Source organism: Equus caballus, chromosome 1 (genome assembly GCF_041296265.1).
Source record: "Equus caballus isolate H_3958 breed thoroughbred chromosome 1, TB-T2T, whole genome shotgun sequence".
Taxonomy (NCBI): domain Eukaryota; kingdom Metazoa; phylum Chordata; class Mammalia; order Perissodactyla; family Equidae; genus Equus; species Equus caballus.
In genome coordinates, this window is record NC_091684.1 from 50,590,229 (window position 1) to 50,615,382 (window position 25,154).

The 25,154-nt window shown below is 40.0% G+C and overlaps 1 protein-coding gene across 50 annotated transcripts in view; it reads right to left on the reverse strand.

Annotated features, from left to right (window-relative positions):
• ANK3 (ankyrin 3) overlaps positions 1–25,154 on the reverse strand; it is a 627,813-nt gene that overhangs the window by 130,191 nt on the left and 472,468 nt on the right. For all 50 annotated transcript variants that reach the window (XM_070225383.1, XM_070225455.1, XM_070225362.1 and 47 more), the window contains 9 exons: positions 24,694–24,891; positions 22,480–22,578; positions 19,826–19,924; positions 17,879–17,977; positions 14,883–15,080; positions 12,992–13,090; positions 12,614–12,712; positions 7,299–7,496; positions 1,977–2,075 (listed from right to left, as the gene is read on the reverse strand). In XM_070225383.1, the coding sequence (XP_070081484.1) occupies positions 1,977–2,075; positions 7,299–7,496; positions 12,614–12,712; positions 12,992–13,090; positions 14,883–15,080; positions 17,879–17,977; positions 19,826–19,924; positions 22,480–22,578; positions 24,694–24,891 (1,188 nt within the window). The remainder of the gene's footprint in view (positions 1–1,976; positions 2,076–7,298; positions 7,497–12,613; positions 12,713–12,991; positions 13,091–14,882; positions 15,081–17,878; positions 17,978–19,825; positions 19,925–22,479; positions 22,579–24,693; positions 24,892–25,154) is intronic.

Below are 25,154 nucleotides of genomic sequence, written 5' to 3' on the forward strand. Positions count from 1 at the left end.
AAATTTTTTAAGAGACAGAGAGATGCTTTCCAAAGTGCACCACTTGAAAAGAGCAGGAAAAGGTACATGCTTCAAAAATATAATACCAAGTACAAAAATGATTACTGACTGTGACCTGAGTTGGGCTGGGTTAGGAGGAAACCCTGGTAGAGACCTGAGACTCCTAAACTGAGGGGCCATGTGTGCAAATTGGGAGCAGAAGGTTAATAGCACCATTTCCTCTCCTCCCAACCTGCCCTTGGGAATCACTGCCATACTTCCTGACTGAATGCCGCTGTGTGCCTTGGACATGCTGGGGCAAAAAATTTTGAGAAACTTAACCCTGTCCATGCCTTCTAAAATTTTTAATCTATAAAGAAAGAGGTAACCAAAAAAAGTGTTTAACTCTGTGTGTGTGTGTATGTGTATGTACGTGTGTGTGTGTGTGTGTAAATGAAATTGACATGGGGTGAATATATTTACCATGAAGTTGCAAATTTCTAAAGTAGAGATTTCTTCGTTGATGAAAATATTCAAGCGAAATAAAGAATATAAGCTAAATACAGTCTGATTTTTTTTTCAGAATTAAAAATGCTTTGATATTCAAAATAAAAAGTAACAAGAAACCCTTCAGCCACTACTGTTGCCTTTATTGGTTTCTCTGTTAAATACTCAGCTACCTAGGAAGGCATTCAAGGCTAAGGACAATGAGATTTTTTAGAACGAAAAGTTTTGGAGGGAAACTGAGTGAAAGGAGAGCTGGGTAACCAGGCCATCAAATGAAGCCACAAAGACTTCCAGGGCATAAGGCATTTCAGAAAGGGGAGTGGAGGAGAGTTAGTCTTTGCTACAGTTCTACCTAGGGCCATCCCAGCCAGGGAGCATCATATCTTCTTTACTATTTTAACAGAGTTTAAAAAGCATCAAGGATCTTGCCTGGTGAGGTGTCTTTTGGGCAGCCTCTTTCTAATAGAGCACAGTATGGGTGGGGCAGCCACAGCCATAGAGAGCAGAACAATGTCCAAAGGGTGAGGTCTACACAGGGCTGCTCCCTCTGTGCTTGTCAGGTAAATCCAGTCTGATTTTGAGGTCTGCAGTCCCTTTTCACCTGGCTAATTCCAGGGCAATCTTCTATATTATTAATATCTTCAAGATCGGTCCATACGCCTCAGAATCTATCTATATTATACACAAAAATGTTTGTATTCACAATACTTAATAAACATTCATTTTTGTGTCAAAAATGTGACACGTAGAAAGAAAGAAAAGTCATATTTTAGAGTAGAGAAAACAAGTTTGATATGAAGAGGTAAGAAAACTGAGCATCAAAAGAAAATGTTCAGAGAAATGAGAATATGAAGTCATATCTTTGATGATGACACAAAACATCCATTTTTCTTATCTGAGTTTATAATTGTGGCATTACATGAGATTAATCAGCAATTTTTTTTCTTTTTGAAAAGACAGCTATATTTTGGCTCAGACAGAGAAAGAGAAGGAGAGAGAGAAAGAGAGAGAGAGAGAGAGAGACAGAGAGATCCTAATAACCACACACACCATAAGGAATTTAGCAAGTGGATAATAATTAAATAAAACATAATTTAATCCTTTTTCATAGACCATGCCTGAACAAAGTTAGAGGTCACAAATTACTGATAAATTTTTCTATATGCATATTTTTAGTCAGTCACAAAAACTAAGAAAGGTATCAGCTTCACACTCTGCCCCTGAAGGACGGATCCATTGTAACAAGATCAAGAGTGTGAACACAGGAGAATAGTGATGCGCAGCTAGGATAAAGTACCCAGGCCATCAAAGATAAAAGCATCTGGGGCACCACAACCAGAGACTTTGGTGTCCCTTGCCTAGATACACATTTGAAATACTGTGTATAAAAGATATGATGGAAGACTTGTTCTTTTCCCTATAAAATTATACTTGCTTCCACACAGAAGTCAAAAAATGGCAGTTGGTGTGGGCACATTCTTTTTGTATACCTTTGTCTGGGCGTCCACATGAGCCCCTTGGTTTACAAGGACTTCGGCCACATTCACTCTGTCTTCTTGAGCAGCCAAATGGAGTGGGGTCAGGCCACTCTGCAAAAGAGACAAAGTACAGTCATCTTCGAGGAAGGAATGTAATACACACAGGCATGTTTGCGAAATAATTTACGAATTCTAGGAGAGTAAGCCTAGAATTTCTATGTTAAAAAAATCTATAGAATAAGTTTATGTATTAACACTGTAGCAACATTGCTATCTGTAGGCTTAATGAAAAACTTAAAACATACTCAAAAGTGGAGGGAATAGACTGCACCTTGTATATTCATCACAGACTCACAATTATCAAGGTTTTCCTACATTTGCTGCATCCAGCCCTGCTTCCAGTTCGTTCTTTTCCTTGTGAAAGCATTTTAAAGCAAATCTCAGATATTATACCATTTTTCCCTTACATACTTCAGTGTTCACTTTTTTTTTAAACTAGCTCTTTCTTTTTAAAAAAAGTTTTCCTTCTTCTTCCCAAAGCCCCCCGGTACATAGTTGTATATTTTTAGTTGTGGGTCCTTCTAGTTGTGGTATGTGGGATGCTGCCTCAGCATGGCTTGATGAGTGTTGCTAGGTCCACGCCCAGGATCTGAACTGGCAAAACCCTGGGCCGCTGAAGCAGAGCACGTGAAATTAACCACTTGGCCATGGGGCTGGCCCCTCAGTGTTCATTTTTAAAAAATAGACTTTTTTTAAAACAAGATTATTCAGGAGTTTTAATACATCATTAACGGCACTGGCTTTAGCAAAAATTATTAGAATAAAAATCGTTTAGAAATTTAATATTGACATATAATGATAATATTTTCTCCATTAAGGGGCCAGCCCTGTGGCCTAGTGGTTAAGTTTGGTGTGCTCTACTTTGGTGGCCCGGGTTCGTGGGTTCAGATGTTGGGTGTGGACCTACACCACTCATCAGCCATGCTGTGGTGGTGATGCACATATAACATAGACAAAGACTGGCACAGATGTTAGCTCAGGGCTAATCTTCCTCAGCAAAAAAAAAAAATAATAATAATTCCCCATTAAATACTAATACCCAAGGCTGACAAATATTTTCTGTATGTTGTTTCTGGGTAGGAAAGATGGCCTGTGAAATATAATATGAGTGCTATATAATGAGAATTTCCAGGTCATTTAGATGGTGTATGGGTTTAATGAGACTGAATATTTGAAACTGACTCTACCACAGAACATGCAGACTACATGGTTGGTTTTTTTTGGTTTTTTTTAAAGATTTTATTTTTTCCTTTTTCTCCCTAAAGCCCCCCGGTACATAGTTGTATATTTTTCGTTGTGGGTCCTTCTAGTTGTGGCATGTGGGATGCTGCCTCAGCGTGGTTTGATGAGCAGTGTGAGCAGTGCCATGTCCGCGCCCAGGATTTGAACCAACAAAACAGTGGGCCGCCTACAGCAGAGCGCGCGAACTTAACCACTTGGCCACGGGGCCAGCCCCACACATGGTTGTGTTAATGGCCAAGAAAAACTCACTGAGACTGTACTCTGGTTTAAAAATCCTCTGTAGTTGCTAAAGTATTTTTTCATAAATAATATTTAAGAGAAAATAAGTTGGTGTAAGTGCTTCCAGATTCTTTTGTTTCACCCATTATGAGCATAGACATTAGTATCTTGAGTCCTGGGGGCTTTCTTTCTCCTCCTCTACCACCTGTGCAATGAGAACCCCAGCCTGTCCTATCTGTCAGAGGAAAGGAGTAAATCAAAAGAGCATCAGAAAGGATACAGAGCCTTCTAGATGCTGAACATCACTTATTTAGGAGTTGCTATTCCGTCAAACAAATTATAGGACTCCAGAAGAGTCATTCACTCTTGACTTTTTAATAATGTTTACAGAATTTTGGAGGAAGCTCACTCAAACTGAATAAAGAGGAAATTTGAAAAAGAGGACTGATGTATTCACTTGAAATCCAAGAAAAATAAGCCAGGGCCAAAATTGGCACCACCCAAACACTGACATAATCATAGCACAATGTTCCACGCTCTACTTTGGAAGAAACAAATATTTTCAGCCATAACATTCTGTAAAAGTGTCACGGTCACCTATTCTAAGTTTGAGAGTTTTCAAAACTTTTAAAGATACTTTACTGAGCAGTTCTCAGCAAAGTTTGGGAAACGCCTTCTGGCACATGCCCTACTCTCTCAGGTACCCCGTCTCTGCTCACGCTGCCCCGTGAGTTAGCCACTCGATTTTTGGCACGGAGTCACTTCTACCTTTCCTGGGCTTCTCTCTCTCTCCTCGTCTCACAGAGGGCCTCATTGTTACATTCACGGGCACATCTTCTATGTGCTCACCTCTATTAAGAGCATCAAAATCCTGCATTTAAACTCAGTTTTCTTGTCTGTCTTCCTCAAACCGCTGTGAGCTTGTTGAGGCAAATATTTTCTCTTTAATCTTGATATAACCAGTGTCTATCACCTAGCATTTAATCCATCAACTGATTGATTAAATCAGAGGAAAAAGCAAACATCTTTAGGTAAAGTAGGATAAATAAAGAAAAATTTATTTTTATATTCATGATTTTGATTAAAAAGGTTAAAAAAAATAAGATGATGGTTAAAACAGCACTGCTTGACTTCAGAAGCTATCAGTTCATCTTTTACGGGCTTTCAACACTTGCTCATTTCAAAAATGGCATTTCTTTGGAACAGAGAGAATACCACCAACACAATAGCAATAGCTCTGTCTAATATTCTATCTGGATAAAGAAATATACTTGTGGTCTGCAAAATCCAGATGGGGAAACAGGAACACCACAAGCAAAATCAAATCAAATCCAACAGAAGCATTTCAGCAGTAACTCATGGTCTCTTTTCCTTAAAACTACTGGGAATTGCTGGTGACTAGAAGGAAAGAAAGAAATGAAAGCAACAAAGTGTTCAGTTCAACAGAAAGTTTCACGAAAGCTAAATCTTTCTTTTAATATTGATTTTTTAGTGAGGAAATAGAGTCTAGGGTTAAATGGGGAGGTGGGAGAGAGGGACAGTAACTGAGGTTTCCAACTCCGGCAGCTCGGGAAAAACTGCCAGAGTTCCTTATCAAATAAGAAAGTTCTGCTGACTTTCTGTTTTCACATCAGGGCTTATTTAATACTTCATACGGAAAATGACAACTGAGACAGGAAGCAAAGATTGACGAGTGCCTTTGTATCAGACAGTTTCTAGGTACTGCAAAGTCCTTGGCAGTTCCTTTGGTGCCATGTGCCATGGAAGCAGCTGCTGTGCTTTTAAAAACTTCCTTGGTGGTGGCTCTGCTTATACACAGTTGATTCAGAAGGTGCCTGGAAATGTCCACGTTTGCTACGTATGTCTTTCAGCCTACAGAAGTCCTTTGCTAATGTCCAGTCGAACAAGCAAACACTGAGAAATTCTTTCTAAACTATTTTCAATCTAATAAAATTCTATGATTCTAAGGTGAATTCAAGGCTGGATATATATATATTGCCATCAGTTGACTGGAGTATTTTAAGGAAAAAAAAAGTCAGTCATACTGTACTTTGGTATCAAACCTACTGCAAATGTTCACCTGTTAACCGATTGTTAAGATCTATTTCGTCCCAGGAAGAGTTAATGAAATACAATATTCCAGTCTCATAAGAGAAAATATACTCTAATGGATGCCAGAATATGCTTCAATTTGAGAAGAAGGCCAAGTCCTCCACCTCATTAAGACAAGTTGAATTTTGCAGCAAAGGTTGGTCTATATACTAATATATAAACCTTAGAAATTCAAAAGCTCAAACAAATTCTGATTATAATGACCATTTGAAATTGCTTTGTGATGCTCATTAATGTGGAGACATGCATTCCTAAAAGAAATGTTTCAAAAGAAAAATGGGAGAAAATCAAATTGGTACACCAAGAAAAAATGAAAAATGTGCTTGCTCTGTAATGATCACAAAGGATTTTCAAGATACTAAAAGTGAAAAAAAGTTTCTCTGGTCTCTTATGCATGTCTTTTGGTCTACAGAATTTGTTCACTTATAACCTTGGGAATTCAGATTAGTGCAGAGTAAACTTTTCCGAAAATTATGAAAAGTCCAAAATTAGGAGAACTATGTTTTTTCTACTTAGAAGAAGGTGCCGAATATTATCTCAGTTAATCTTGATGACATCTCTGTGAAGTAAATATTGTTGTCGTCATTTACAAGAGGATGAAACTGAGGCTCAGAGAGGTCACATAACTCGCCCAATCAAGTCACACATCAAGTAAGAGTCAGACTTAAAATTCACATCCAGGAGATTCAAGGCATCTGTGATTCCAAAACAGGCCACATACGTCAAAAATATTAAATTAGTTATTTGTCACCATAAAACTATTGCTATCTTGAAACTCTACTCCCATAGCTGAGCTATGGCTGAGACATGCCACAGCTGTGCCATCACCAACTGGTAGAGGAGAAGCTAAATGCTGGGGAGTTTGGATTATCAAGAATTTGAGGGCACTCTTGCAGGCTTTTGTGTTATCTGAAGTCTTAGAAACACCTGTTCTGTGTTTTGGGCAGATCTCAGACTTGGGTATTAATAAACAATTCAGCAAACCCAAATTCTCTGATATATGCAATGAGAGGCAGACACTTCATTAACATATCTCTGGTCAAATGTGGGCTGGACTTTCATTTTGCTTCACAAAACTCTTCACTATAATAATGAGGATGTCAAACAGGAAGGCAGGGGAGTCTGAAGAATTTTAGGAACAGAGATTTTCCAAGTTCCTTGGAACTGCCAATTTACAACAAAGACTAACAACCTTGCCAATCTATTGAATAAAATAGCTGCTCCACATTTCTGTTATTAAAATGAACTCTCTGAAGGCAGCACTGTTTCCAATTTCTCTTTGTAACCTAGGACTTCAAACTGGGACAGGCAAGGAGCAGGTGCCCAAAAAAATGTTTGTGGAATGAATCAACAGGCTATAATTTACAACTTATTTGCTGTGTTCTGGTGAGGGAACCATGTTGCTCTTTGAATTAATATTATAACAAACCCTCATGTTATTAGAAAAACTTTGTGGACTTCATTTTTATGGCTCTATTTTATTCAATTGTATGGCTTTGCAATTATTGACCTACCATTCTCTTTCTGTTTAAACTGATTTTTTCCAAGTTTTTGCTATGATAATATTTTGGTAAACATCTTCGTGCAATATTACACTTGACACATTCTATTTGACCTGGATTTTTCATGACTTCTTAATGACCTTTCTGAAGGGTGAGGTTGTGTTGTGCTGGATGCTTTGTAGAGAAAGAAAAAGGTTACCTTATTGCTCAGGTTCACATTAGCATTTCTGCTGAGGAGCAGTGACACCATGTCCACATGTCCTTCCTGAGCTGCAAGATGGACAGAAGCAATTCCTTGCCGGGTAACTGCATTTGCATCAGCACCATATTCCAGCAGAGTTGTCGCTATGTCCATCTGGTTCTTTTTGGCAGCGATGTGCAGTGGTGTATAGCCATTCTGTCAACACGAATCACTTGGTCACATGCCCAGCAACAAGATAAAAATGTGTGCAATGCATTTGCAAATAGTATGCTTCCCTTTCTAGTGATTTTTCTTTGCTGGTTTAAAAAATCCTGATTAAGTAAGCCAACACTGATAAAACAAGCAGTGCCATGAACGTAGTGCCCTCACGTCTCCCACATTCCTAAATAGGGAAAACAGACTATAGCCAGTTCAATGCAAGAGACTCAGAGTACCACTGGTTTTAGAAAAGGAGTACAGAGCTCCCTCTCACGGGGAGTTATGTTAGTAGATGCTCAATAATTACTTGACTTATCCAGATTGAGGACGAGAGGAAACCCAACTAGAAACAACAAACAATATGTTCAGAGCCATTATTCCACCTTTCATTCAATAATGGCCATTCAGAACCATTATTTCAGCTTTAAAATCCCTTTAATTGCCATCTATTGTTTACAAGTTGAAATTGTAATTTTCATGGTAGTTGAGATGCTATAATCTATTCCCATTTGCCCCTCTGATTGCCTCTTTTATGAAACTTCAGGTTCTGTGCTATGCTTCAGCTGAAGTGGTCCCCAAAACAACATACAGCTCCTGTTTCTACCTTGCCTTACTCTACCAAGAAAGCTTTCCCCCACATGCCCTTGGGGCCAGCATCTTTCAGCTGAAGATTCAGCTCAAGGGTCAAGCCCCCTGAAGTTTTTTATCCCCACCCCCAATCCATCCCTTCCCTGACTGACTCCAACCAAAGTCCTGGAGATATTCAGTGGCACTTTTTTCTTTATACATCTGTCTCTTCCTAGTAAAATACAAACATATTGAGGGCAGGGATTGTGGCGTATTTGTGTTTATATCTCCAGCACCTCACAATGACTGACAAATCTGCAGAATTCAAGTCAAGCTTACAGGAGCTTTCAGAACATTCTGGGATCCTTCCCTTGGCTGACCCTTGATGCTTAGAGGTAGAGGCAATAAAAATCCCTTTGGCAAATTATTAATTAGCTATGCCTCAGGAGCCTTCAGAGTCCTCAGTCCTAAGAAAGAAAGGTCCCCTGCCTTTGGGGACCTTGTCCTGGCTCACAGTCATTTAAGAGAAACGTAAGATTACATTTTGACATGGGCATGAATCTGACTATATAAAATATGCCAGTGAAAAACTGGCATGATCTTTTTTTATAGACAAGAGGATTTAGAGAAAGAAATTAGAATCTGAGGATTTATATTGGGATTACAACCAAAATCTGGACAGTAGATCAGTCACAATCTTTCCAAGCCATATGGATGGGTCAGAAACAACATGGAGGACAGTGTACCACTGCACCGTGATCACCAGCCTACTGTAATTAACCTTCAGATTTAAGTCCCTGGTATGTCCTAGTATGACAGCATTTCTCACTTAACAAACCCTCTTTCTGTAATCAATAGTAGAGGATTTGGGCTGTTGGATATCAACCCATGAAAGCTGAAATGCCACTTCCAGACTCTTCTGAAACCAGGTTCTGTCAAACAGGATGGGCCAAAGAAGAAGATTTTATATCCCTATTTTTAGTTTTGACCTATTGCCATCTGGAAACCCCAGCTGACCTGGGAAGCATTTGGCCCTCTGCTCAGACACACCCAAAAGAGATCACCTTCAGAGCCAAATGCAGAACTTTAGACTGAGCCCAAATCTACAGTGACAGGAGGGGTGAGCTGTTTCACTACCACCCCCACCCCTGCATAAAAGAGAAAATTCACAAAGTAGTGCTCAAATAGGAAATCTGGTTAGTTAATATGCCTAACACTAGTTAACTAGAGTGGTAATGGCAAGATAAAGTCAGAGTTTAGCTTCTTATCATGCATCTGATCTTATTTTGCTTTTGATACTGACATAACCTTCAAGTTATCCTCTAAATGCAGATCAGTATCCTCTGAGATGTGACAATCCTCTCAATTACTTCTAATTCCACCAAAAAATCCTAGGTCCTAAAAAGCACTAATCAAGAGAAGCTCTGGCATCTCTGTACTAAAAACAAAAGCAAATCTAATGTTAACTTTTCAAAAGCAATATGTTTAAATCATATTATATATTTTTTCTAAGAACTTTCACAGTCTCTACTGATCCATATCAGGAGGTATACTGCACATTTTATGGAAGAGAAATCTGACAAATAATAAGGCTCACTATCCCTTCCACAGTTAGTGTCCAGGTTATGTCTGAACTCAAGCCAATACTCTTTCCAGCGCAGTGTCTGCTTAGGAAAGAGATCTGGCTAAAATGGATTATAGAAGCCCATCTACTTTTTCAGTGTAGCTCCGCTCCTGCCCAAATCACACCGTATTTCTAGGACACTTATGAGTAAGAAAATATGTTAGAAATTCTACAACAGAAGACAGGGCAAGAAGAAGGCATCACATACTGTAAGAACCAAGGATGTGAACTGAGGAAGAACTGAAGTCACTGCTGTCATATCCGTATGCTAATCATGCCCTGTTGAGACTTTGTCCCTCGTTTCTCACCACTGCCAGCATTCAGAAATGCCTGAGCTTCCCTGGAGTGAAGGAGGCTATTTGTCTATTCTCCCTTCTTCCTTATAACAGAACCTTTGGCATTGTGCCCAGCTTTCATTTTTTTCAAACTAAATTTCCCAGCTTCCCTTGCAGATAAGAGTGGCCAATGAGATGTAAGGAGAAATAGGTGAGTGGAGCTTCTGGGAATGCCCTATTGTCTGACTTCCTTTCCTCCCTGTTACCTGAAAAGCGACCTGGCAGTCTGAGAAACAACAGTCTCTGGAAGGAAAGACCAAAAAAATCACAGGGAATTTTCCGCAACACTCTGGAAACACTGAACCAACATCAACAACTGCTTACCTCCTGACTGTTTATGACATGAGAAAAAGAGAGCCTTATCAGGTTAAACCACTGTAGCTAGTTCTTTTTTCTAGCAGATGAAGCTAATCCCTAACTGACAGAACTGGCTTTGCTCAAGCTCAAAGTCTAGAAAAAGCTCCTGACCAGGATCACTGCCTCAGAAAGTGGGAATGGTTGGATGTGTGGCAGAGATGGCATTACAGAGGCTCTTATGGAGGCAGCTGTGCTCTGAGAATGAGAATCAAGGTCCCATTCAAAAAGCCGGTGTTTGCCTGACTGTAAAACATATGCCCAAGGCTAAAGGGCTGTGACAACGAATCAAAGAATTGCTTTTCAACTTTTTGTCAAAGATGTTTTGCAGATATGGAACCATGAAGTCTTGTTTGACAAACATAAAGCTGGAAATGAACTACAAAGATATCACCCGTTGACTTGTTTAAGAGTTATTTGTGGATGGAAAGGTGGATTGGACTCATTTTGTTGTATTTATTATTTTATAACTCTTGTTAATTCTAAACTGCTTGGCGCTAGTTGTGTGAAAATTATTACTCTTATGTGAGGAATAAATAGTTCACTTAATTATTTACTGGTTGCCTACAAAGAACCAGAGGTTATTTACAAGAAAAGTGGCCAGGCTCTAAGGGATATTAAAATAAAGTGAAATGAAATGGACAAACATTCAATTACATTACAAATTTTTCTCATTTTTAAAATTGTGGTAAAATATACATAATATAAAACTTACCATTTTAACTATTTTTAAATGTACAGTCAATGGCATTAAGTACATTCTCATTAATCGCCAACCATTACCTCCATCCATCTCCAAACTCTATGCATTAAACACTAACTCTTCATTTCCTCCTCCCTCAGCCCTTGGCAACTAGCATTCTACTTTCTGTCTCTGTGGAAGTGATTTCATACAATATTTGTACTTTTGTGTGACTGGCTTATTTCCCTTGGCATAATGTCTGCGAGGTTCATCCATATTGTCGCATGTGTCAGAATTTCCTTCCTTCTTAAGGCTGGATAATATTCTTTTGAATGCATTAGTCTACATTTGGTTTATCCATTCATCCTTCAATGGACACTTGGATTGCTTCTACCTTTTGGCTATTGTGAATAATGCTATTCTTTTTGCTTTTTAGATAAAGTTTTATCAGAAGTCAAGGCATGTCTTTATGGTAGAAAGAATGTTTATCAGGGTCAGAAGTTATGGGGGAGAAGCTGCAAAGTAAGTTTAAGGGCTTGATGTTGAATTGTAGATTTTATTGGGTACAATTCTGCAGAGAATGAGGCAGGAGATGATTGAGAAATACAGGAAAAGAGGTTCAGAGGAGAAATCAAAGATCACATACTCTCTAAATGGAAAAAAGACATGGAAACTTTCTCTCTTAAAGTATCCAAAGTAATTTAGAATAGCCCAAGTTCATTGATCTCTGTGTATAAGAGACTGGATCTTAACACTAAGTTTAAAGGAGAACACTGTAGCTGCCCCAACATGGAATAGTAAAACAAAGATATAAGAAGCACTAGAGATGCTAAAATTTCCTTCAACTGATAGTATTTAGTAAAAGAATTCGATAGCATTTAAATTGTGGTTTGTATCATTCCAATGTTCTCTGATCACAGCCACCTGCTCAACAATAGAGAACTTATTAAACCAGGTCTATTAACCTATCTTTAAAGAAACTTCTCTTTGTGATTTGCCTCTCAAATCCGAATATCAGAATAATCAGAAAGCTATACACTCCAAGCCTCTCTTTTCTGAGAAATCTAGGTTGTCTACGGGTCAAAAATACCCTAGCAATAGGAATAAAGAGTCTCCATAGCAATAATAAAAACACACAAGCAAAACCTCCCAATTTCTTTTATTAAACACAAATAAACAACTGGAAGGCAATGTTTTAAGACCAGAAAAAGTAACACATATTTTATAACTTTGACAAATCAGAACTTTCTTACTCCCTCAGGCTGTGCTTATGTGTTTAATCTGGCTATAGAGTACTTCAACTTCATTTCCTCCCCAGGCTCCAAGATGTCCTGCATTTTCAAGGAAAATCAACTGAGAAGCAAATATTTATTGAGCATCTACCACATTAGTTGACTAAATCACTGAGGGCTTTGTTTTCCTAAGGAGCTTATATTTCTGTGATTTTTAAGTGGCGCCTAAACTAGGAGACACATGAAGCAAAAGTGGATGCACATATAGAGACTGATGGACACTGCCCATCAGTCTCTTCATACTAATGAATTACAGGTACCTTTGCGGCCGCATGAGGTGAGGCTCCTTGGTCCAAAAGCAGAAGGGCCACTTTCTGATTATCATAATGTGCAGCTACATGCAGTGGAGTTAGCCCGCTCTGAAAACACGTGCAGAAACAACAACCAGCGTCAAAAGTGTCTCAATATCAGAGCCCTAGATTTAGGAGATGGATTAGATTGGATACAACAGAGAGTGTAATTTACATTGCAGTTTCCACAATACTTGGACCCCAGCATTCACCTCCTACTTCCGAAGTGTTCTTCATCCTATGAGACTTAAATTAGTTATAATTTAGGTGGCTGTTGGTGAATATTAGCAAGTGCTTGTTTTATCATCACAGAAGTGGCCTGTCACAGGGTGGCGGATGATCTCATACCTTCCCAGCAGCATCTGGAGACGCACTTTTCTGCAACAGGAGATTGGCTACTTCAAGCTTCCCATATTTTGCTGCCACATGAAGGGGAGTAAATCCTTTCTGAAAAACAGAAACATAAAAATAATGAGCAATAGAAGATGACACAAAGGCCTTGCTTTTCTGGAACTGATGGATTATTCTAATGATGAAGAGCAGTTAAGCCGGCATTGAGGACCAAGACTGGTAAATAATAAAGAGCCTCTTTATCCCCGAGGATGAGCAGAATACCTGATCTTTCTCCCTCTGTTAACTGAACCTCAACATGCCACTATTTCTGGGACTCAGGGCACCTGACCAGGATGAAGCTGGAGCGCTAGACCTGGGGCTTATTCCAGGGCCATTTTGGGATTGCACATTGTGAGAAGAGGTTATAGGGTCTGAGGCTTAATTTGGATTTGGAGAGCTTAGGAAAATTCAGGGCAAGTCTGGACCTCAGGTAATCTCACATCACAAACTGGATCCTTTCTCTTCCCCTTTCCCTGTTTCCCCTTGTATACACATATCCTTGGGATGCTCCAGTCTTCAGGAGTAGGAGTCAGAGACTCTTGCACCTTAGCCACCAGAGGTGAACTGAATAATAACACATGGCTCTAGCCCAATAAGTATGAGAGGGTGGGATGCTGAGAGCTGAGTAGAAGCTCTCCCTTGCTTCAGCTCCTACAAGGATCTAGTTATCAACCAGTCAGTCAGCAAGCACCGTTAGGGAGGGTCCCAAACACAAGTCAGGAACTAGAGGGTGATGGATACATTTGAGCTCATGAGACTATAGCCAAATAGAGCCAATGGGCAGCTGGCATGATGGAAGGACTGGGCACTCAAAACTCCATCACCCATTATTCTGTTTTGCATATTAACTGAAAGACTTGCATCTCAACTCTACTGAAGAGCCTAAAGAATCACAGGGGTGAAGTTTGAGGTAGTCATCATCTATTCAGATAGTTTCCCAAGTATTTGTAATTATTGTAATTATCTTGTGCCTTGATTACACATTAATGCTTCTTCTCCGCATCCAAATGAGAGAGTGTAACACCAATTTCCAGCTTTCTAAGACATCCCATAGGCCAATTTGTCTTGCTATCACACTTGCTAGGTTTATACAGTATCACAAGAAAAATGAGCTCTAAATTTTGGATTCTGCACCAGCAGAGCAATTGTGTGGTAGGTTATTATTCTATGGCATCAGAGTTGAGATAAAAAAAAAAGTCAAACCATAAATCAGAAAAGACAACAACAGCAAATGAAAATAACCCAAGAAAAATTTACCTCCTGATTTGAAAGTATTATAAAAGCATCAACCAACTGAGCTTTGATAATGTATACTTGGCCTCAGCAAGGGAAATCTGTGGCTGTGTATTTTGTGCGTGTGTGTGTGAGGAAGATTGGTGCTGAGCTAATATCTATTGCCAATCTTCCTCTTTTTGCTTGAGGAAGATTGTTGCTGAGCTAACATCTGTGCTGATCTTCTTCTATTTTATGTGGGATGCTGCCACAGTGTGGCTTAATGAGCAGTGCTAGGTCCGCGCCTGGAATCCGAACGTGTGAACCCTGGCCACTGAAGTGGAGCACGCAAACTTAACCACTATGCCACTGCGCTGACCTCTGTGGCTGTGTTTTTAAACAACCTTTTAAATCTATCAAATAACTTGCAAGAAATACTGATATAAGAAATACTTGATAACAATAAGGTTTCATTAGAAGATAAAGTACTGAGAAAGTTAAGAGACACACACACTAAACTACCCTGCCCCACATTAGGGTTTTGCTGGCCATGTTAATGACTACCCTGGGATCCCAAGTATAGATGCTGTTACACAGCTTTTGTACCTATTACTGTGTTGACTTGCTTTCATACCTTTGTTGTTATAGATAAAGATGCTCCATGATCCAAAAGGAATGCGGCTACATCCTCATGCCCTTCTCGGGCTGAAAGGTGGAGTGGGGTATACCCAGAAGTCGTGGCTGCATTTGGAGATGCTCCTTGCTGCAAGAGCTGTTGAACTATATCTGCCTTTCCCAATCGGGCAGAAATATGGAGTGGGGTTTGGTCATCCTAAATGACAAGGCAGAAATGCAAGGCTGATGAGCTGAGAAAACAATGGTGCCATTGTGAAACATTCCACAAACTTTCCTTGGTATGAGAGGCTATGTTCAACTCTTCAATTCAATGCTAAAAAGAATCTCATTTATCTTTTTCTTTAAGGTTCAAAAAGTTGGAGATGTTAGATCTAAGCTCCTTAAATACCCTTCTAGTAACTTATTAGCATGAAAAGTGTGAAAGGCAGTTCTATCTATAAATTATCCCCACCACCTCCTGCCATACTTTATCAATTTTTAACCTCTAATGACTCTTTTTTGGTGAGATAAGGGAATGTAGCCTGGCAAAAGTCAAACACCTGGGAGGGATATTATACTTCCACCACTTACTATACACTTATATGGAATGAATTATTTTAGTGATGCTGCCCCCCATAGTCAAAGGCAGAGGGAGAGGGGGCCAGTATAGGGTTGTGTAGATAGACCTGTATAAAGGCTCCCAGCCAAGAGGACTGATGGGGGCCAAAAGCCAGCCTACCCATCTACCTAGAGTAGAGGACGCCTTATTATAATTCACCCAAAGGCGTGTGGCACTAACTAAGTCCTCCACTCTTAGGGCCTTATCTCTAAGTGGGAGGGGCATCTTTCCCTAATTTGCCCAAAGATGCACTATAGCAGTCTTCTAGAAAGATATCAATCCCCTACTGGAATGTGAAAACTTCAGGTAAATACCTTATGTAGGGAAGGTAGAGAGAAGAGGCTAGAACACAGGACATTGCTTTGGAAAGCTAAGTAGGATAAGGGTCAAGGTCAAAGGAAGAAGGTCTATGTAGAGGGAAGCATACGAGGAATTAGGGGAGATGCCACAAGAAGAAGAAGAAATATCGAAAACAGAAAAAAATAGTTGCTAAAGAAAAATCTCATGTAACTCTACTACTGCCACCACCACTGCCACGATTTGCTGAGCTCCTATATGTCCCAGGCTCTGCTCTAAGTACTCCGCCTATATCAATTCATTAATCATCACAACAATCCTCTGAATTACAACTGTCATTATCCCCATTTTCTATATGAGGAAATTAGAAAAGGAAATGTGGCACAGAGATGTTAATTAACTAGCCCAATGTCATGTAGCTAGTGAATGGTGGACGAAGGTTCAAACCTAGGCAGTCTGGCCAAGAAGTCAGGTTCTTAACCATTATACACGCTGTGTCCTTAACAAAATGATAACTACAAATCTTATGCTCAGTTTCAACTTGTGGGTGAAACCACTCCCTAGACCCAAGGCTTGATATATAACTAACAACATTCTGAAACGTGAGGTTTCTTGTAATCCGTGGTAGAGTACACCCTCTCTTAACTATTCCACTTCACTGATTCAGCACATTAACCAACATCCTCTAGATCAGGGGTGAGAAAACTACAATCCAGGGGCCAAATCCAGCTGCCATCTGTGTTTGTAAATAAAGTTTTATTGGAACACAGTCATGCCCATTGGCTTATGCATTGTGTATCTCGGCTTTCACTCTGCAACCTCAGAGTTGAGCAGCTGTGACAAGGACCGTGCATGCCACAGAATCCAAAATATTTACTCTCAGGCCCTTTACAGAAAATGTTTGCTGACCTCTGTTTCTAGCTCCTCTGTAAAATCAACCAACTGGGCACACAGTGCACTGGACACTTGAGGCTTATGGTCTGCGGCCTAGAATGTCACAATCCTCGTACCCACTTGTGGATTCTATATTTACAAAGACCTAGCTGTGATGTTCTCACACTAATATGTTTGCACTACGTACTTCACTAGTTTGTGCTATATTTGTACTAATTACTTTAATTAAACAATTAAATAATTATGTTAAGAGGTAAACTACGAGTATGAAAGGAAAAGCTTTATTTTTCCCTAAGAATACTAAGTTGAAAGCTTTGGAAAGCCTTGATAGAAGTTGATAAAAAAACAATTATGGTTAAATTAGACATAGGGGAGACAGCTGAATATATTGGGGGAAAATTATAAAAGTCTAAAAATATTCTGTACTCAAATTGCTTCACAAATGTCTCAGTTTTCTCTCCCCTTGACCCGAAACTAGAAACTACAGACCGTGTAAATAAATGACAAATAAATGCCTATTTATATATTATATGTTAAAATTAAGTGGTTAAGGCATTTATGCATTTATTTATGACTCCTGACCTGAACTGCCATTTTGATAACAAGACCAACTGCCCATCCTGACCGTGATAGATAAGCGGGTTTCTGCTGAAGCTGAACCCCAGGCAGAGAATGAAGCATTTGAACTCAACCCTGACCTCCTCCTCCTCTGCAAAGGCAGATCCGTGAAGCAACTTGGATCGAGTCTCAGGGTTTATGCTTTCACAGCTTGTGAAAAAAAAAAGCTTTTCCTTTGTGGCTGTGACAGCTGACATATAAGTCGACCAAAAGAGCTCAATTATGTTCCCAAGCTGTGCTTATTCTAGAAGCTTTGTGCATAAGCCCTTCTTCAGAGAATGTGAACAGCTCTGGACACCAGTCTAGGTTCAGCTCCTAATCTGTTCGGGACTAACAATGTGCCAAGGACACAAAATTCTTTCTGGCACAAAGTTCTGATTCTATTTAAATATTTTGTTAAATAATTGAATGGACAAATGTGCAGCGAAGGGGTTTTTTTATATCACTTGGTAGAGACTTTTGTCATTGGAAGTTGTTCACTTACTTCAAAAAAGTGTTCTTGGAAGAGAACATGCATACAATTGAAGGTTTTATTAAAATCAAGGTTTTTTTCCTCAATAGCAAACGCTTCCACGTATTGCACATACCTTAGCTTTAGCTTCTACCTGAGCGCCGTCTTGCACCAGATACCGCACGACTTCCGCCTGGCCAGACCGAGCTGCCATGTGCAGCGCTGTCTCTCCTCTCTGGGGAACAGGAGCCAAAGTAAATTAACTGCAGCTCTGAAGAAGAGTGGCATGTTTTATGTGCCTAAAGCTTATGACGTAGTGTTTTTTTTCTTACTTAAAAATGGTCCCAAGCACTTCCTTACTGAAAACTAGGAAAGATAGGAAATTAAATGCACAAGAATTTCACAGGAACCTGGTCAGTGATGGAAGGACTGGTGTAACCATGGGAGCCTAGTCCCCAGCAGTATTAGAAGCATTGCTCAGTAATCTACCGTGGCCTCCTCGGGAGTTGAAAGGGGAATGCTCACAGGGGCCAAGCAGGAGGGTAAATGAGGGAAGGCGGGAAGGCAGGGAGTGCCAAGAGGAGAGCCCACGCCCTGCCCCAGGGAGACCGCGCTCCCCTGCAGCTGCAGACTGCTGCGGGAACCGTGCAAGATGCCGCCGTATCAGGCTACACCTTCCTATTGTTCAAAAGCAGTGGCGGGCTGGATATTGGTGTACATTTCAGTGCTGACCACAAAATCAGAATTAAAAACAAAACAAAGCAAAAGCCAAAATGCTGCATGGACAACATAAGCACACCCAAGGGCCGGATGTGGCTCCATGGCTGTTGGTCTGCATTCCTGCCCAGCTTTATCTCAACAGGTCAGTACCCAAGGCTTTGGGCATTATCTCAAGGGGTCATTTTCTTTGCCACTGAACTGCCCCAGTTTCTTCCACCCCCTTTTCACCAAAGAGACTTTAATTCAGATTATTCATGTATTTAATTAAAAAAATGGAATCAATATAGAAAATATGGATAGATTGAAATGGAAAAAGTAATAAAAATCAAATATGCTCTCTCACACCACGGATGGCCATCTTTAAGTTGCTTTTATAAATTGAGCTTTGCTTTATAGGATATCCATCTCCACAGAAGGATATACAAAGACGAACTTCACACACAACTTGTTACTGGGTTTACTGGAAAGGCGTTGAAGATAGAGTTTCCCATATTACCCAGTGTTCTCGTTATGAAGGAAAAGGTTCTTCTCCTGGCGTTAGTTCCAGGAAAGAGCGTATTTTAGTTGAGAAGCTGGTCTGTTTCAATCTTGTGATGTGTTGGTTTGCGCTGCTAGAGGACAGAGAGCCTTATTGGAGGCCCACCCTCAGGATGAGTGTGCAGGACCATATGGCCTCCCCTTTCTGTGCCAGAATGTTGCTTGTTTTATTTTTACTTCTTTGATGCTCATGAGTCTAGTGTTGTTATGCTTGTGGTCCGGTGTGCTAATATTATTACGATGTCAAACTTAAAATCCTGTAGAACAATGTCAAATGCCACATGCAGATCTGGGTGATAAGTTACTCCTCTGATACTTACTCTGAAGTGAGTTTCACGGTTCTACAGGGTGATGCTTAGTGTAGGAAAACAACATCATCCCACAATTTATGAACTGAGTTCCATAGGTTTGCTATGACATGGTCAAACACACTAAAAAGAAATTACTCTGAAGTTACTTAAAACCGCAATAATGATAGTGTTTGAACCACTTTCTCAATATGCAACACTTCTTAATGATTCTATTATAAAAATACATCCTCCCCCACAAAAACTTTCTTTTTTAAAGCATAATGTCCAGTAGTAATATATCTGCAAAGTTAATGGACACAGTCTATAAGTCCTAACAATTTATGACCAGCTGGCAATTGAACGGATCTTGCTTTTGAAGTAAAGGAAACCAGAGGTATTCTTAAATTCTGTTTTTTTAAGCAGTCAAATTAAATAGTAATTAATTTAATTTAATAAAAAAATAAGTAAATAAAAGCTACTGTTGCCAGTTTCTTAAATACTCATAATTGGACTTTCTTTATTAAAAGGATACTTACCACATTGGTGGTGTTTGGTGAGGCTCCATGATGCATTAGTTGTGATACGATATTTACATGCCCCATGAAGGCAGCAACATGGATTGGGGTAAGGCCCGACTGCGGCGAAAAGAGGGAAATGTTGGTTTGTTGGCTTATCATAAAAAGGGTTTGTCTGTCTCCCTACTTGCCTATCTGCCTGCCTGTCTGGCATCCATCCATCCATCCACCTATTTTAACATAAACAGTTGAGTGAGCAGATCAGAAAATATCAGGACATTGACCCCAAGTCACAGATTCTATAAGGAAATACATCAACACATAATCATCATCTCCCTAAAGCAAGTTCTGTGATTATGAAAGGCCTATGTCATAGCCATTAAAGAAGAAAGAAGATTTGTTTCATATATTTTATATAGACCTATGAAGAGGATTTAGAGAGAAATACCTTGAAGATTTTTTTCTCTTTGCTACTAAACCTTCTTTATCCATATGACTACGTGTGTGTGTATGGTTGAGGGGGGGAATGTGTGATTACATGTGCAATAGCAAAAAGTCAACTTTTATTTCAGATCCTATTTTGGTCTTTAGAAAGGATTCCCATGCACTCAGAATAACTGATTCTATTACACGTAAAAGAGCGGGGTACCAAACACAAAGCCATCCCTTTAATAAATGAGCAAATCAGCATTGATAGGTTCAATCATTTAATTTTTTAACTTTGAGTATTATAAATTAAGGCGACATAATTAAGTCAAATACTACAATAGTCACTAAACTAGACCTTAATTTTAAGTTTGCTTCAACTTCTACTCACATCCCCCCCAAATACGTGTGCTTTTTATATGAAGTGACCTCATTTTTAATTTTTCAGAATTTAATCCTCCTTACATATTGAACATCATAATTTGGAAAACATTTAATATGGTCAGAAAAAGCTACTGTTTTTTAAAAAGAGAAAGAGAAGGCGATGACGAATCTCAAGAGAAATCTGAGAAATGTCAAAAAATATGCGAAAGGAACTCTATACAATAAAAGTGAGATAAAAGACAGAAGAGGAAGAATTCTGGTTGCCCAGACTTCAAATAGTGGGAACTGTGGAAAATAAGGAAAAGGGGAATTTTGTTATAATTTGGCACCTTTTTCCATCAGCAGGGGGAGTTGTTAGAACGTGTGCAAGGCAAAGCCCTCATCTTGGTCTGCACTGCCTTTTAAAGCTCTAAGGGACCACAGAGCTGGCAGTGGAAACTTCTCATCACCGGCTGGCATCTCTGGACACTTATTCAACATCAGTCAAAAATCTGCTTTTATTTCAGAGCCCATACTGATCTTTAAAAAGGGTTGCCATGCTCTGAGAATAAAGATGTTATTTTATAATCAAAATAACAAGGTGCCTACCATGAAGCTATAGACTCATAAAAGAGCAAATCAGTATTAATATTGTTAACCATTTGATATTTTAAAATTACAAGTGTTATAAATCAAGACAAACATTTCATTTGCAGATAAGAAACTGAGGCAAAGCAATAATCACCAGACTAGGTCTCAGTTTTTATGTTTGTTTCAAATCCCATCGTCTTTACTGATACCTTCAACTAACGTTTACTGAAGGATATATTATGTTGTGGTATGTAAAGACCAGTAAGACTCATGCCTGCCATGATGGAGCCTGCAGTTTCTGGCTAGCTGGGGGAGCAGCTGGGTCACAAATAAGCCAGCTGGATAAGTGCTTTGATGGAAATATGCACAGGAAGATGTGACAGTCCTGAGGAGGAGCACCTAGTCCAGGTCAGGGGATGCGGGGAGGTTTCCTGGAGAAGGTGGCCCCAGATCTGGTCCTGAAGGGTGTGCAGGATTAGCCTGGCAAAGAAGGTGTGACACATGGAGGGTGCAGAGATATGGAGGTGAAGGAAAGGGTGTCCAGTCCAGGGAAGTGCTGATGGGCTAGAATCCATGGAGATGAGAGGGGTGGGGTGGGGTGGGGTTGGGATGGGTCGAATCTGGAGGGGTTGGCTGTGTTGAAGTTTCCGTCAGCTCTGATCCTGATGGATGGCTTCTCTGAGTTCTGTGTTGGTTTGTACAAAAGACACCTAGAGCCAGTCCTTTACTAACTTCAATGACTCTGTGTGTCGTTAATTCTGAGTTTTTCAGAGAACAATCCTCAGGTTACAAACTCACAGAGGTTGTGCTATGCAGGGTTTCTCAATCTTGGCACATTTGACATTTTAAGCCAGGTAATTCTTGTTGTGGGAGGCTGGCCTGTCCACTGTCAATGTTTGGCAGCATCTTTGGCCTCTATCCACTAGACGCCAGTTGCACCATCCAATTGCGACAACTAAAAATACCTCCAGATACAGCCAAATGGCCACTGGGGGGCAAACCTGCCTCCAGTTGAGAAGCACTGCATTATAGGATTTCATATAGATTATCCTGTTAGTGATGGTGCCATGCACCCTTGAGCACGATGCATGTGTTTTGGGCTATGCTTCCAGTCGTGGTGATGTATTTACACAACCCACCCACACTCTCATCTCCTCTCCTCAGGACTGGCAGCCTCCTGGGTGAAGTATTTAGAAAGTAATCTGTGGCAGTCACACTAGCTGGTCCTCGAGGATGGCACTGCTGAGGCTTTTCTCTCAGCATCTGGGGAACCCCAGAAATCCGACTCCCCTCACCTCGGTTACGGCTTGGATGGATGCACCGTGTTTCAGAAGGAGTTCCATTACTTTAATTCGATTCTTCTTACAGGCAATATGAAGAGGGGTAAAGCCATTCTGCAAGGCACAAAGACATATATCTACTTGACTCCATTCCATTGAAATCCAGTTCCACTGTGTGTGGTAAAATATCTTTGCTAAGTGATGTTCTGTAAAGATTTGGAAATCGGCAGAAACAACAAGGGGTAAAACAGAATGAAGATTCTTTTCGGGAAGCACAGGTAGTCTAGCTGTTCCTAGGAACCCAAGGTACCCTGGGAATCATGAACAGGAAGGAATTTTTTTCATAATCTCCTCGCAGCTAAGGTAAAAAGGTCATGCATTTCCTTAGGTTATTTCATTTTGAAATGCACTCTTCCAAATAACGTTTCTTTTCTACCTCATTTCAAACACAGATGAAAAGCAAGTGGGCCCAAACATATGTCCTCACAGCCAAACTTTCACCAATGCCTGTTCCGACTGCTCTGCTGCATTTTAGGTTGACTAGAAAACCAGTTCTAGAATTTTTTCATTCCTTCCAGTTTAAGATTCAAGTAGGTGCTTACTCTAAGGAAGCAGAAAGTTAAACAACCCAACATTATTTGGATCATTTGCGGTTTTTTTGTTTTGTTTTTGAGGAAGATTAGCCCTGAGCTAACTGCTGCCAATCCTCCTCTTTTGGCTGATGAAGACTGGCCGTGAGCTAACATCCACGCCCATCTTCCTCTACTTTATACGTGAGACACCTACCACAGCATGGCTTTTGCCAAGTGGTGCCATGCCCATACCTGGGATCCGAACCAGTGAACCCCGGGCTGCCGAGAAGTGGAACGTGCGAACTTAACTGCTGCGCCACCAGGCCGGATCATTTGGTTTAATATTTAATCTAATAAAGGAACCTACTTTTTAACAAACTACCTACCAAATTGTACTGCCTGATAACTGAGACTGTGGAACATATTTCAGCCACCATGGAGAACTATAAAATACCAAGGTCCACCATAAAAGCTTAGGTCAAAGTCACTGTAGGTGCTTCCATGGACCTTCGGAGACCATTTACCTGGCCAAAGTCCCTCCAGCATGACCGGCTACAACTTTCACATGTGAAATCTTCAGAGTCAGAGGAAAAATGAGAATGAGAGCCTACACCCTATTTTAAGGCTTTGTTTTATTGTATGGAAAAATGAGTCATGATTGCTAATTTCTTTTCCCTTCTCAGAATTCAAAGATATGTTTGATATACTGGGCAGGCCAACAGCTCTTGAAATGCTTCTCTGGTAAAAGCTTTTAGAATTACAATGGCAATGCAGCTGCCTGCAATCTGGAGAGGGCCTCTCTCCTCATTCTTTCCTGTTCACTTCAAATCTCAGAGCCTGCAGAGGACCAGAGACACTGTGGATCCATTCAGTCAGGGTGATCGCACCAGTTGGAAATGAGCAGAGACCCTTCCTAAATCAGTTGATCAGATGACAGCCTTTACCTCAAAATTACCGGTAAACTCATTTGTTCTCCCTAACATTTGATGACTTATTTTTTCCTAAACATGGGTGCTTATTTTGAACTAAATTTAAACAGCTTACTAAACTGGGACCATTTATTCTTCCAAGACAACAAACACCATCTTGCTGAGAAAACCAAACTATAGTACAGAGCTAAGGGTTAAAACAGCAAATTATTTTAGGAGCTAAGACTATAAACTACAGCAAAATTTTGATTGTATCAGTAGGAAAAGTAGATGACAGGCAATATTTCATTAAATTCATGGTTAACACAACATAAAATTTCAGTTCACAAATTCCTAGGCCTCTCAAGTTTAAGGTAAAGTTTTTTTTTATTATTTTGCCTCATGTTTTTAGATTTCAGACAACACTTTTAATTCATAGAACTATAACTTTACCTACAATAACCTAAGGTTGACCACCTCAGTTTTTATACTTGTGTAGTCTTTGGGTTTCATTTATAGAAGAGAATCACCAGTGTGACCATGAAGAGGTTAATGATTTAGCCCCATCAGTCTTGTTCACGTCAGAAATAGGTTTTACAGATTTCCCAGAAGGAAATTTGAAAAAGTTGACAAGAAGTATTTAACCAGACCTTCCATTTTTACCTCCTCAAAAATAGTCCCTTCATAGGCAGAGGTAGCGTGTTGTCAGCAAGACAACGTGGGCTGAGCCTGCGAGCTGAGCCACTCACCAGGGCTTTGGCATTGGGGTTAGCTTTCTTGTCCAAGAGAACCTTGGCGACTTTGTAATGGCCACAGTGGGCAGCCACGTGCAGGGCGGTCAGGTAGTCATTCGTGACGTCGTCCACGGGCACGTTATGCTGGAGGAGAAGTTGGACGCAGTTTAAGTGATCTCCTTGAGTGGCCATGTGCAATGGAGACAGTCCATTCTGGAACATATAAGATAAGCAGGGCTTATTGTTTTACCTCTTAAACGCAAATGTGCCAAACACAAAATACAGTACAAATATGGACAGATGAAAACCCTAGTTTTTTCACCCGGAAATACTTTCTATTTTTAAAAGGTTTTGACAACTGTTTTGAACTGCAGCTACTTTTAAAACTAGTCTTCCCACTTCTTATATCAAAAACACATTTTCAAGGATAATTTCTTTTTCTGATTTAAAATAGTGTGATTTGCACTAAGGTACCT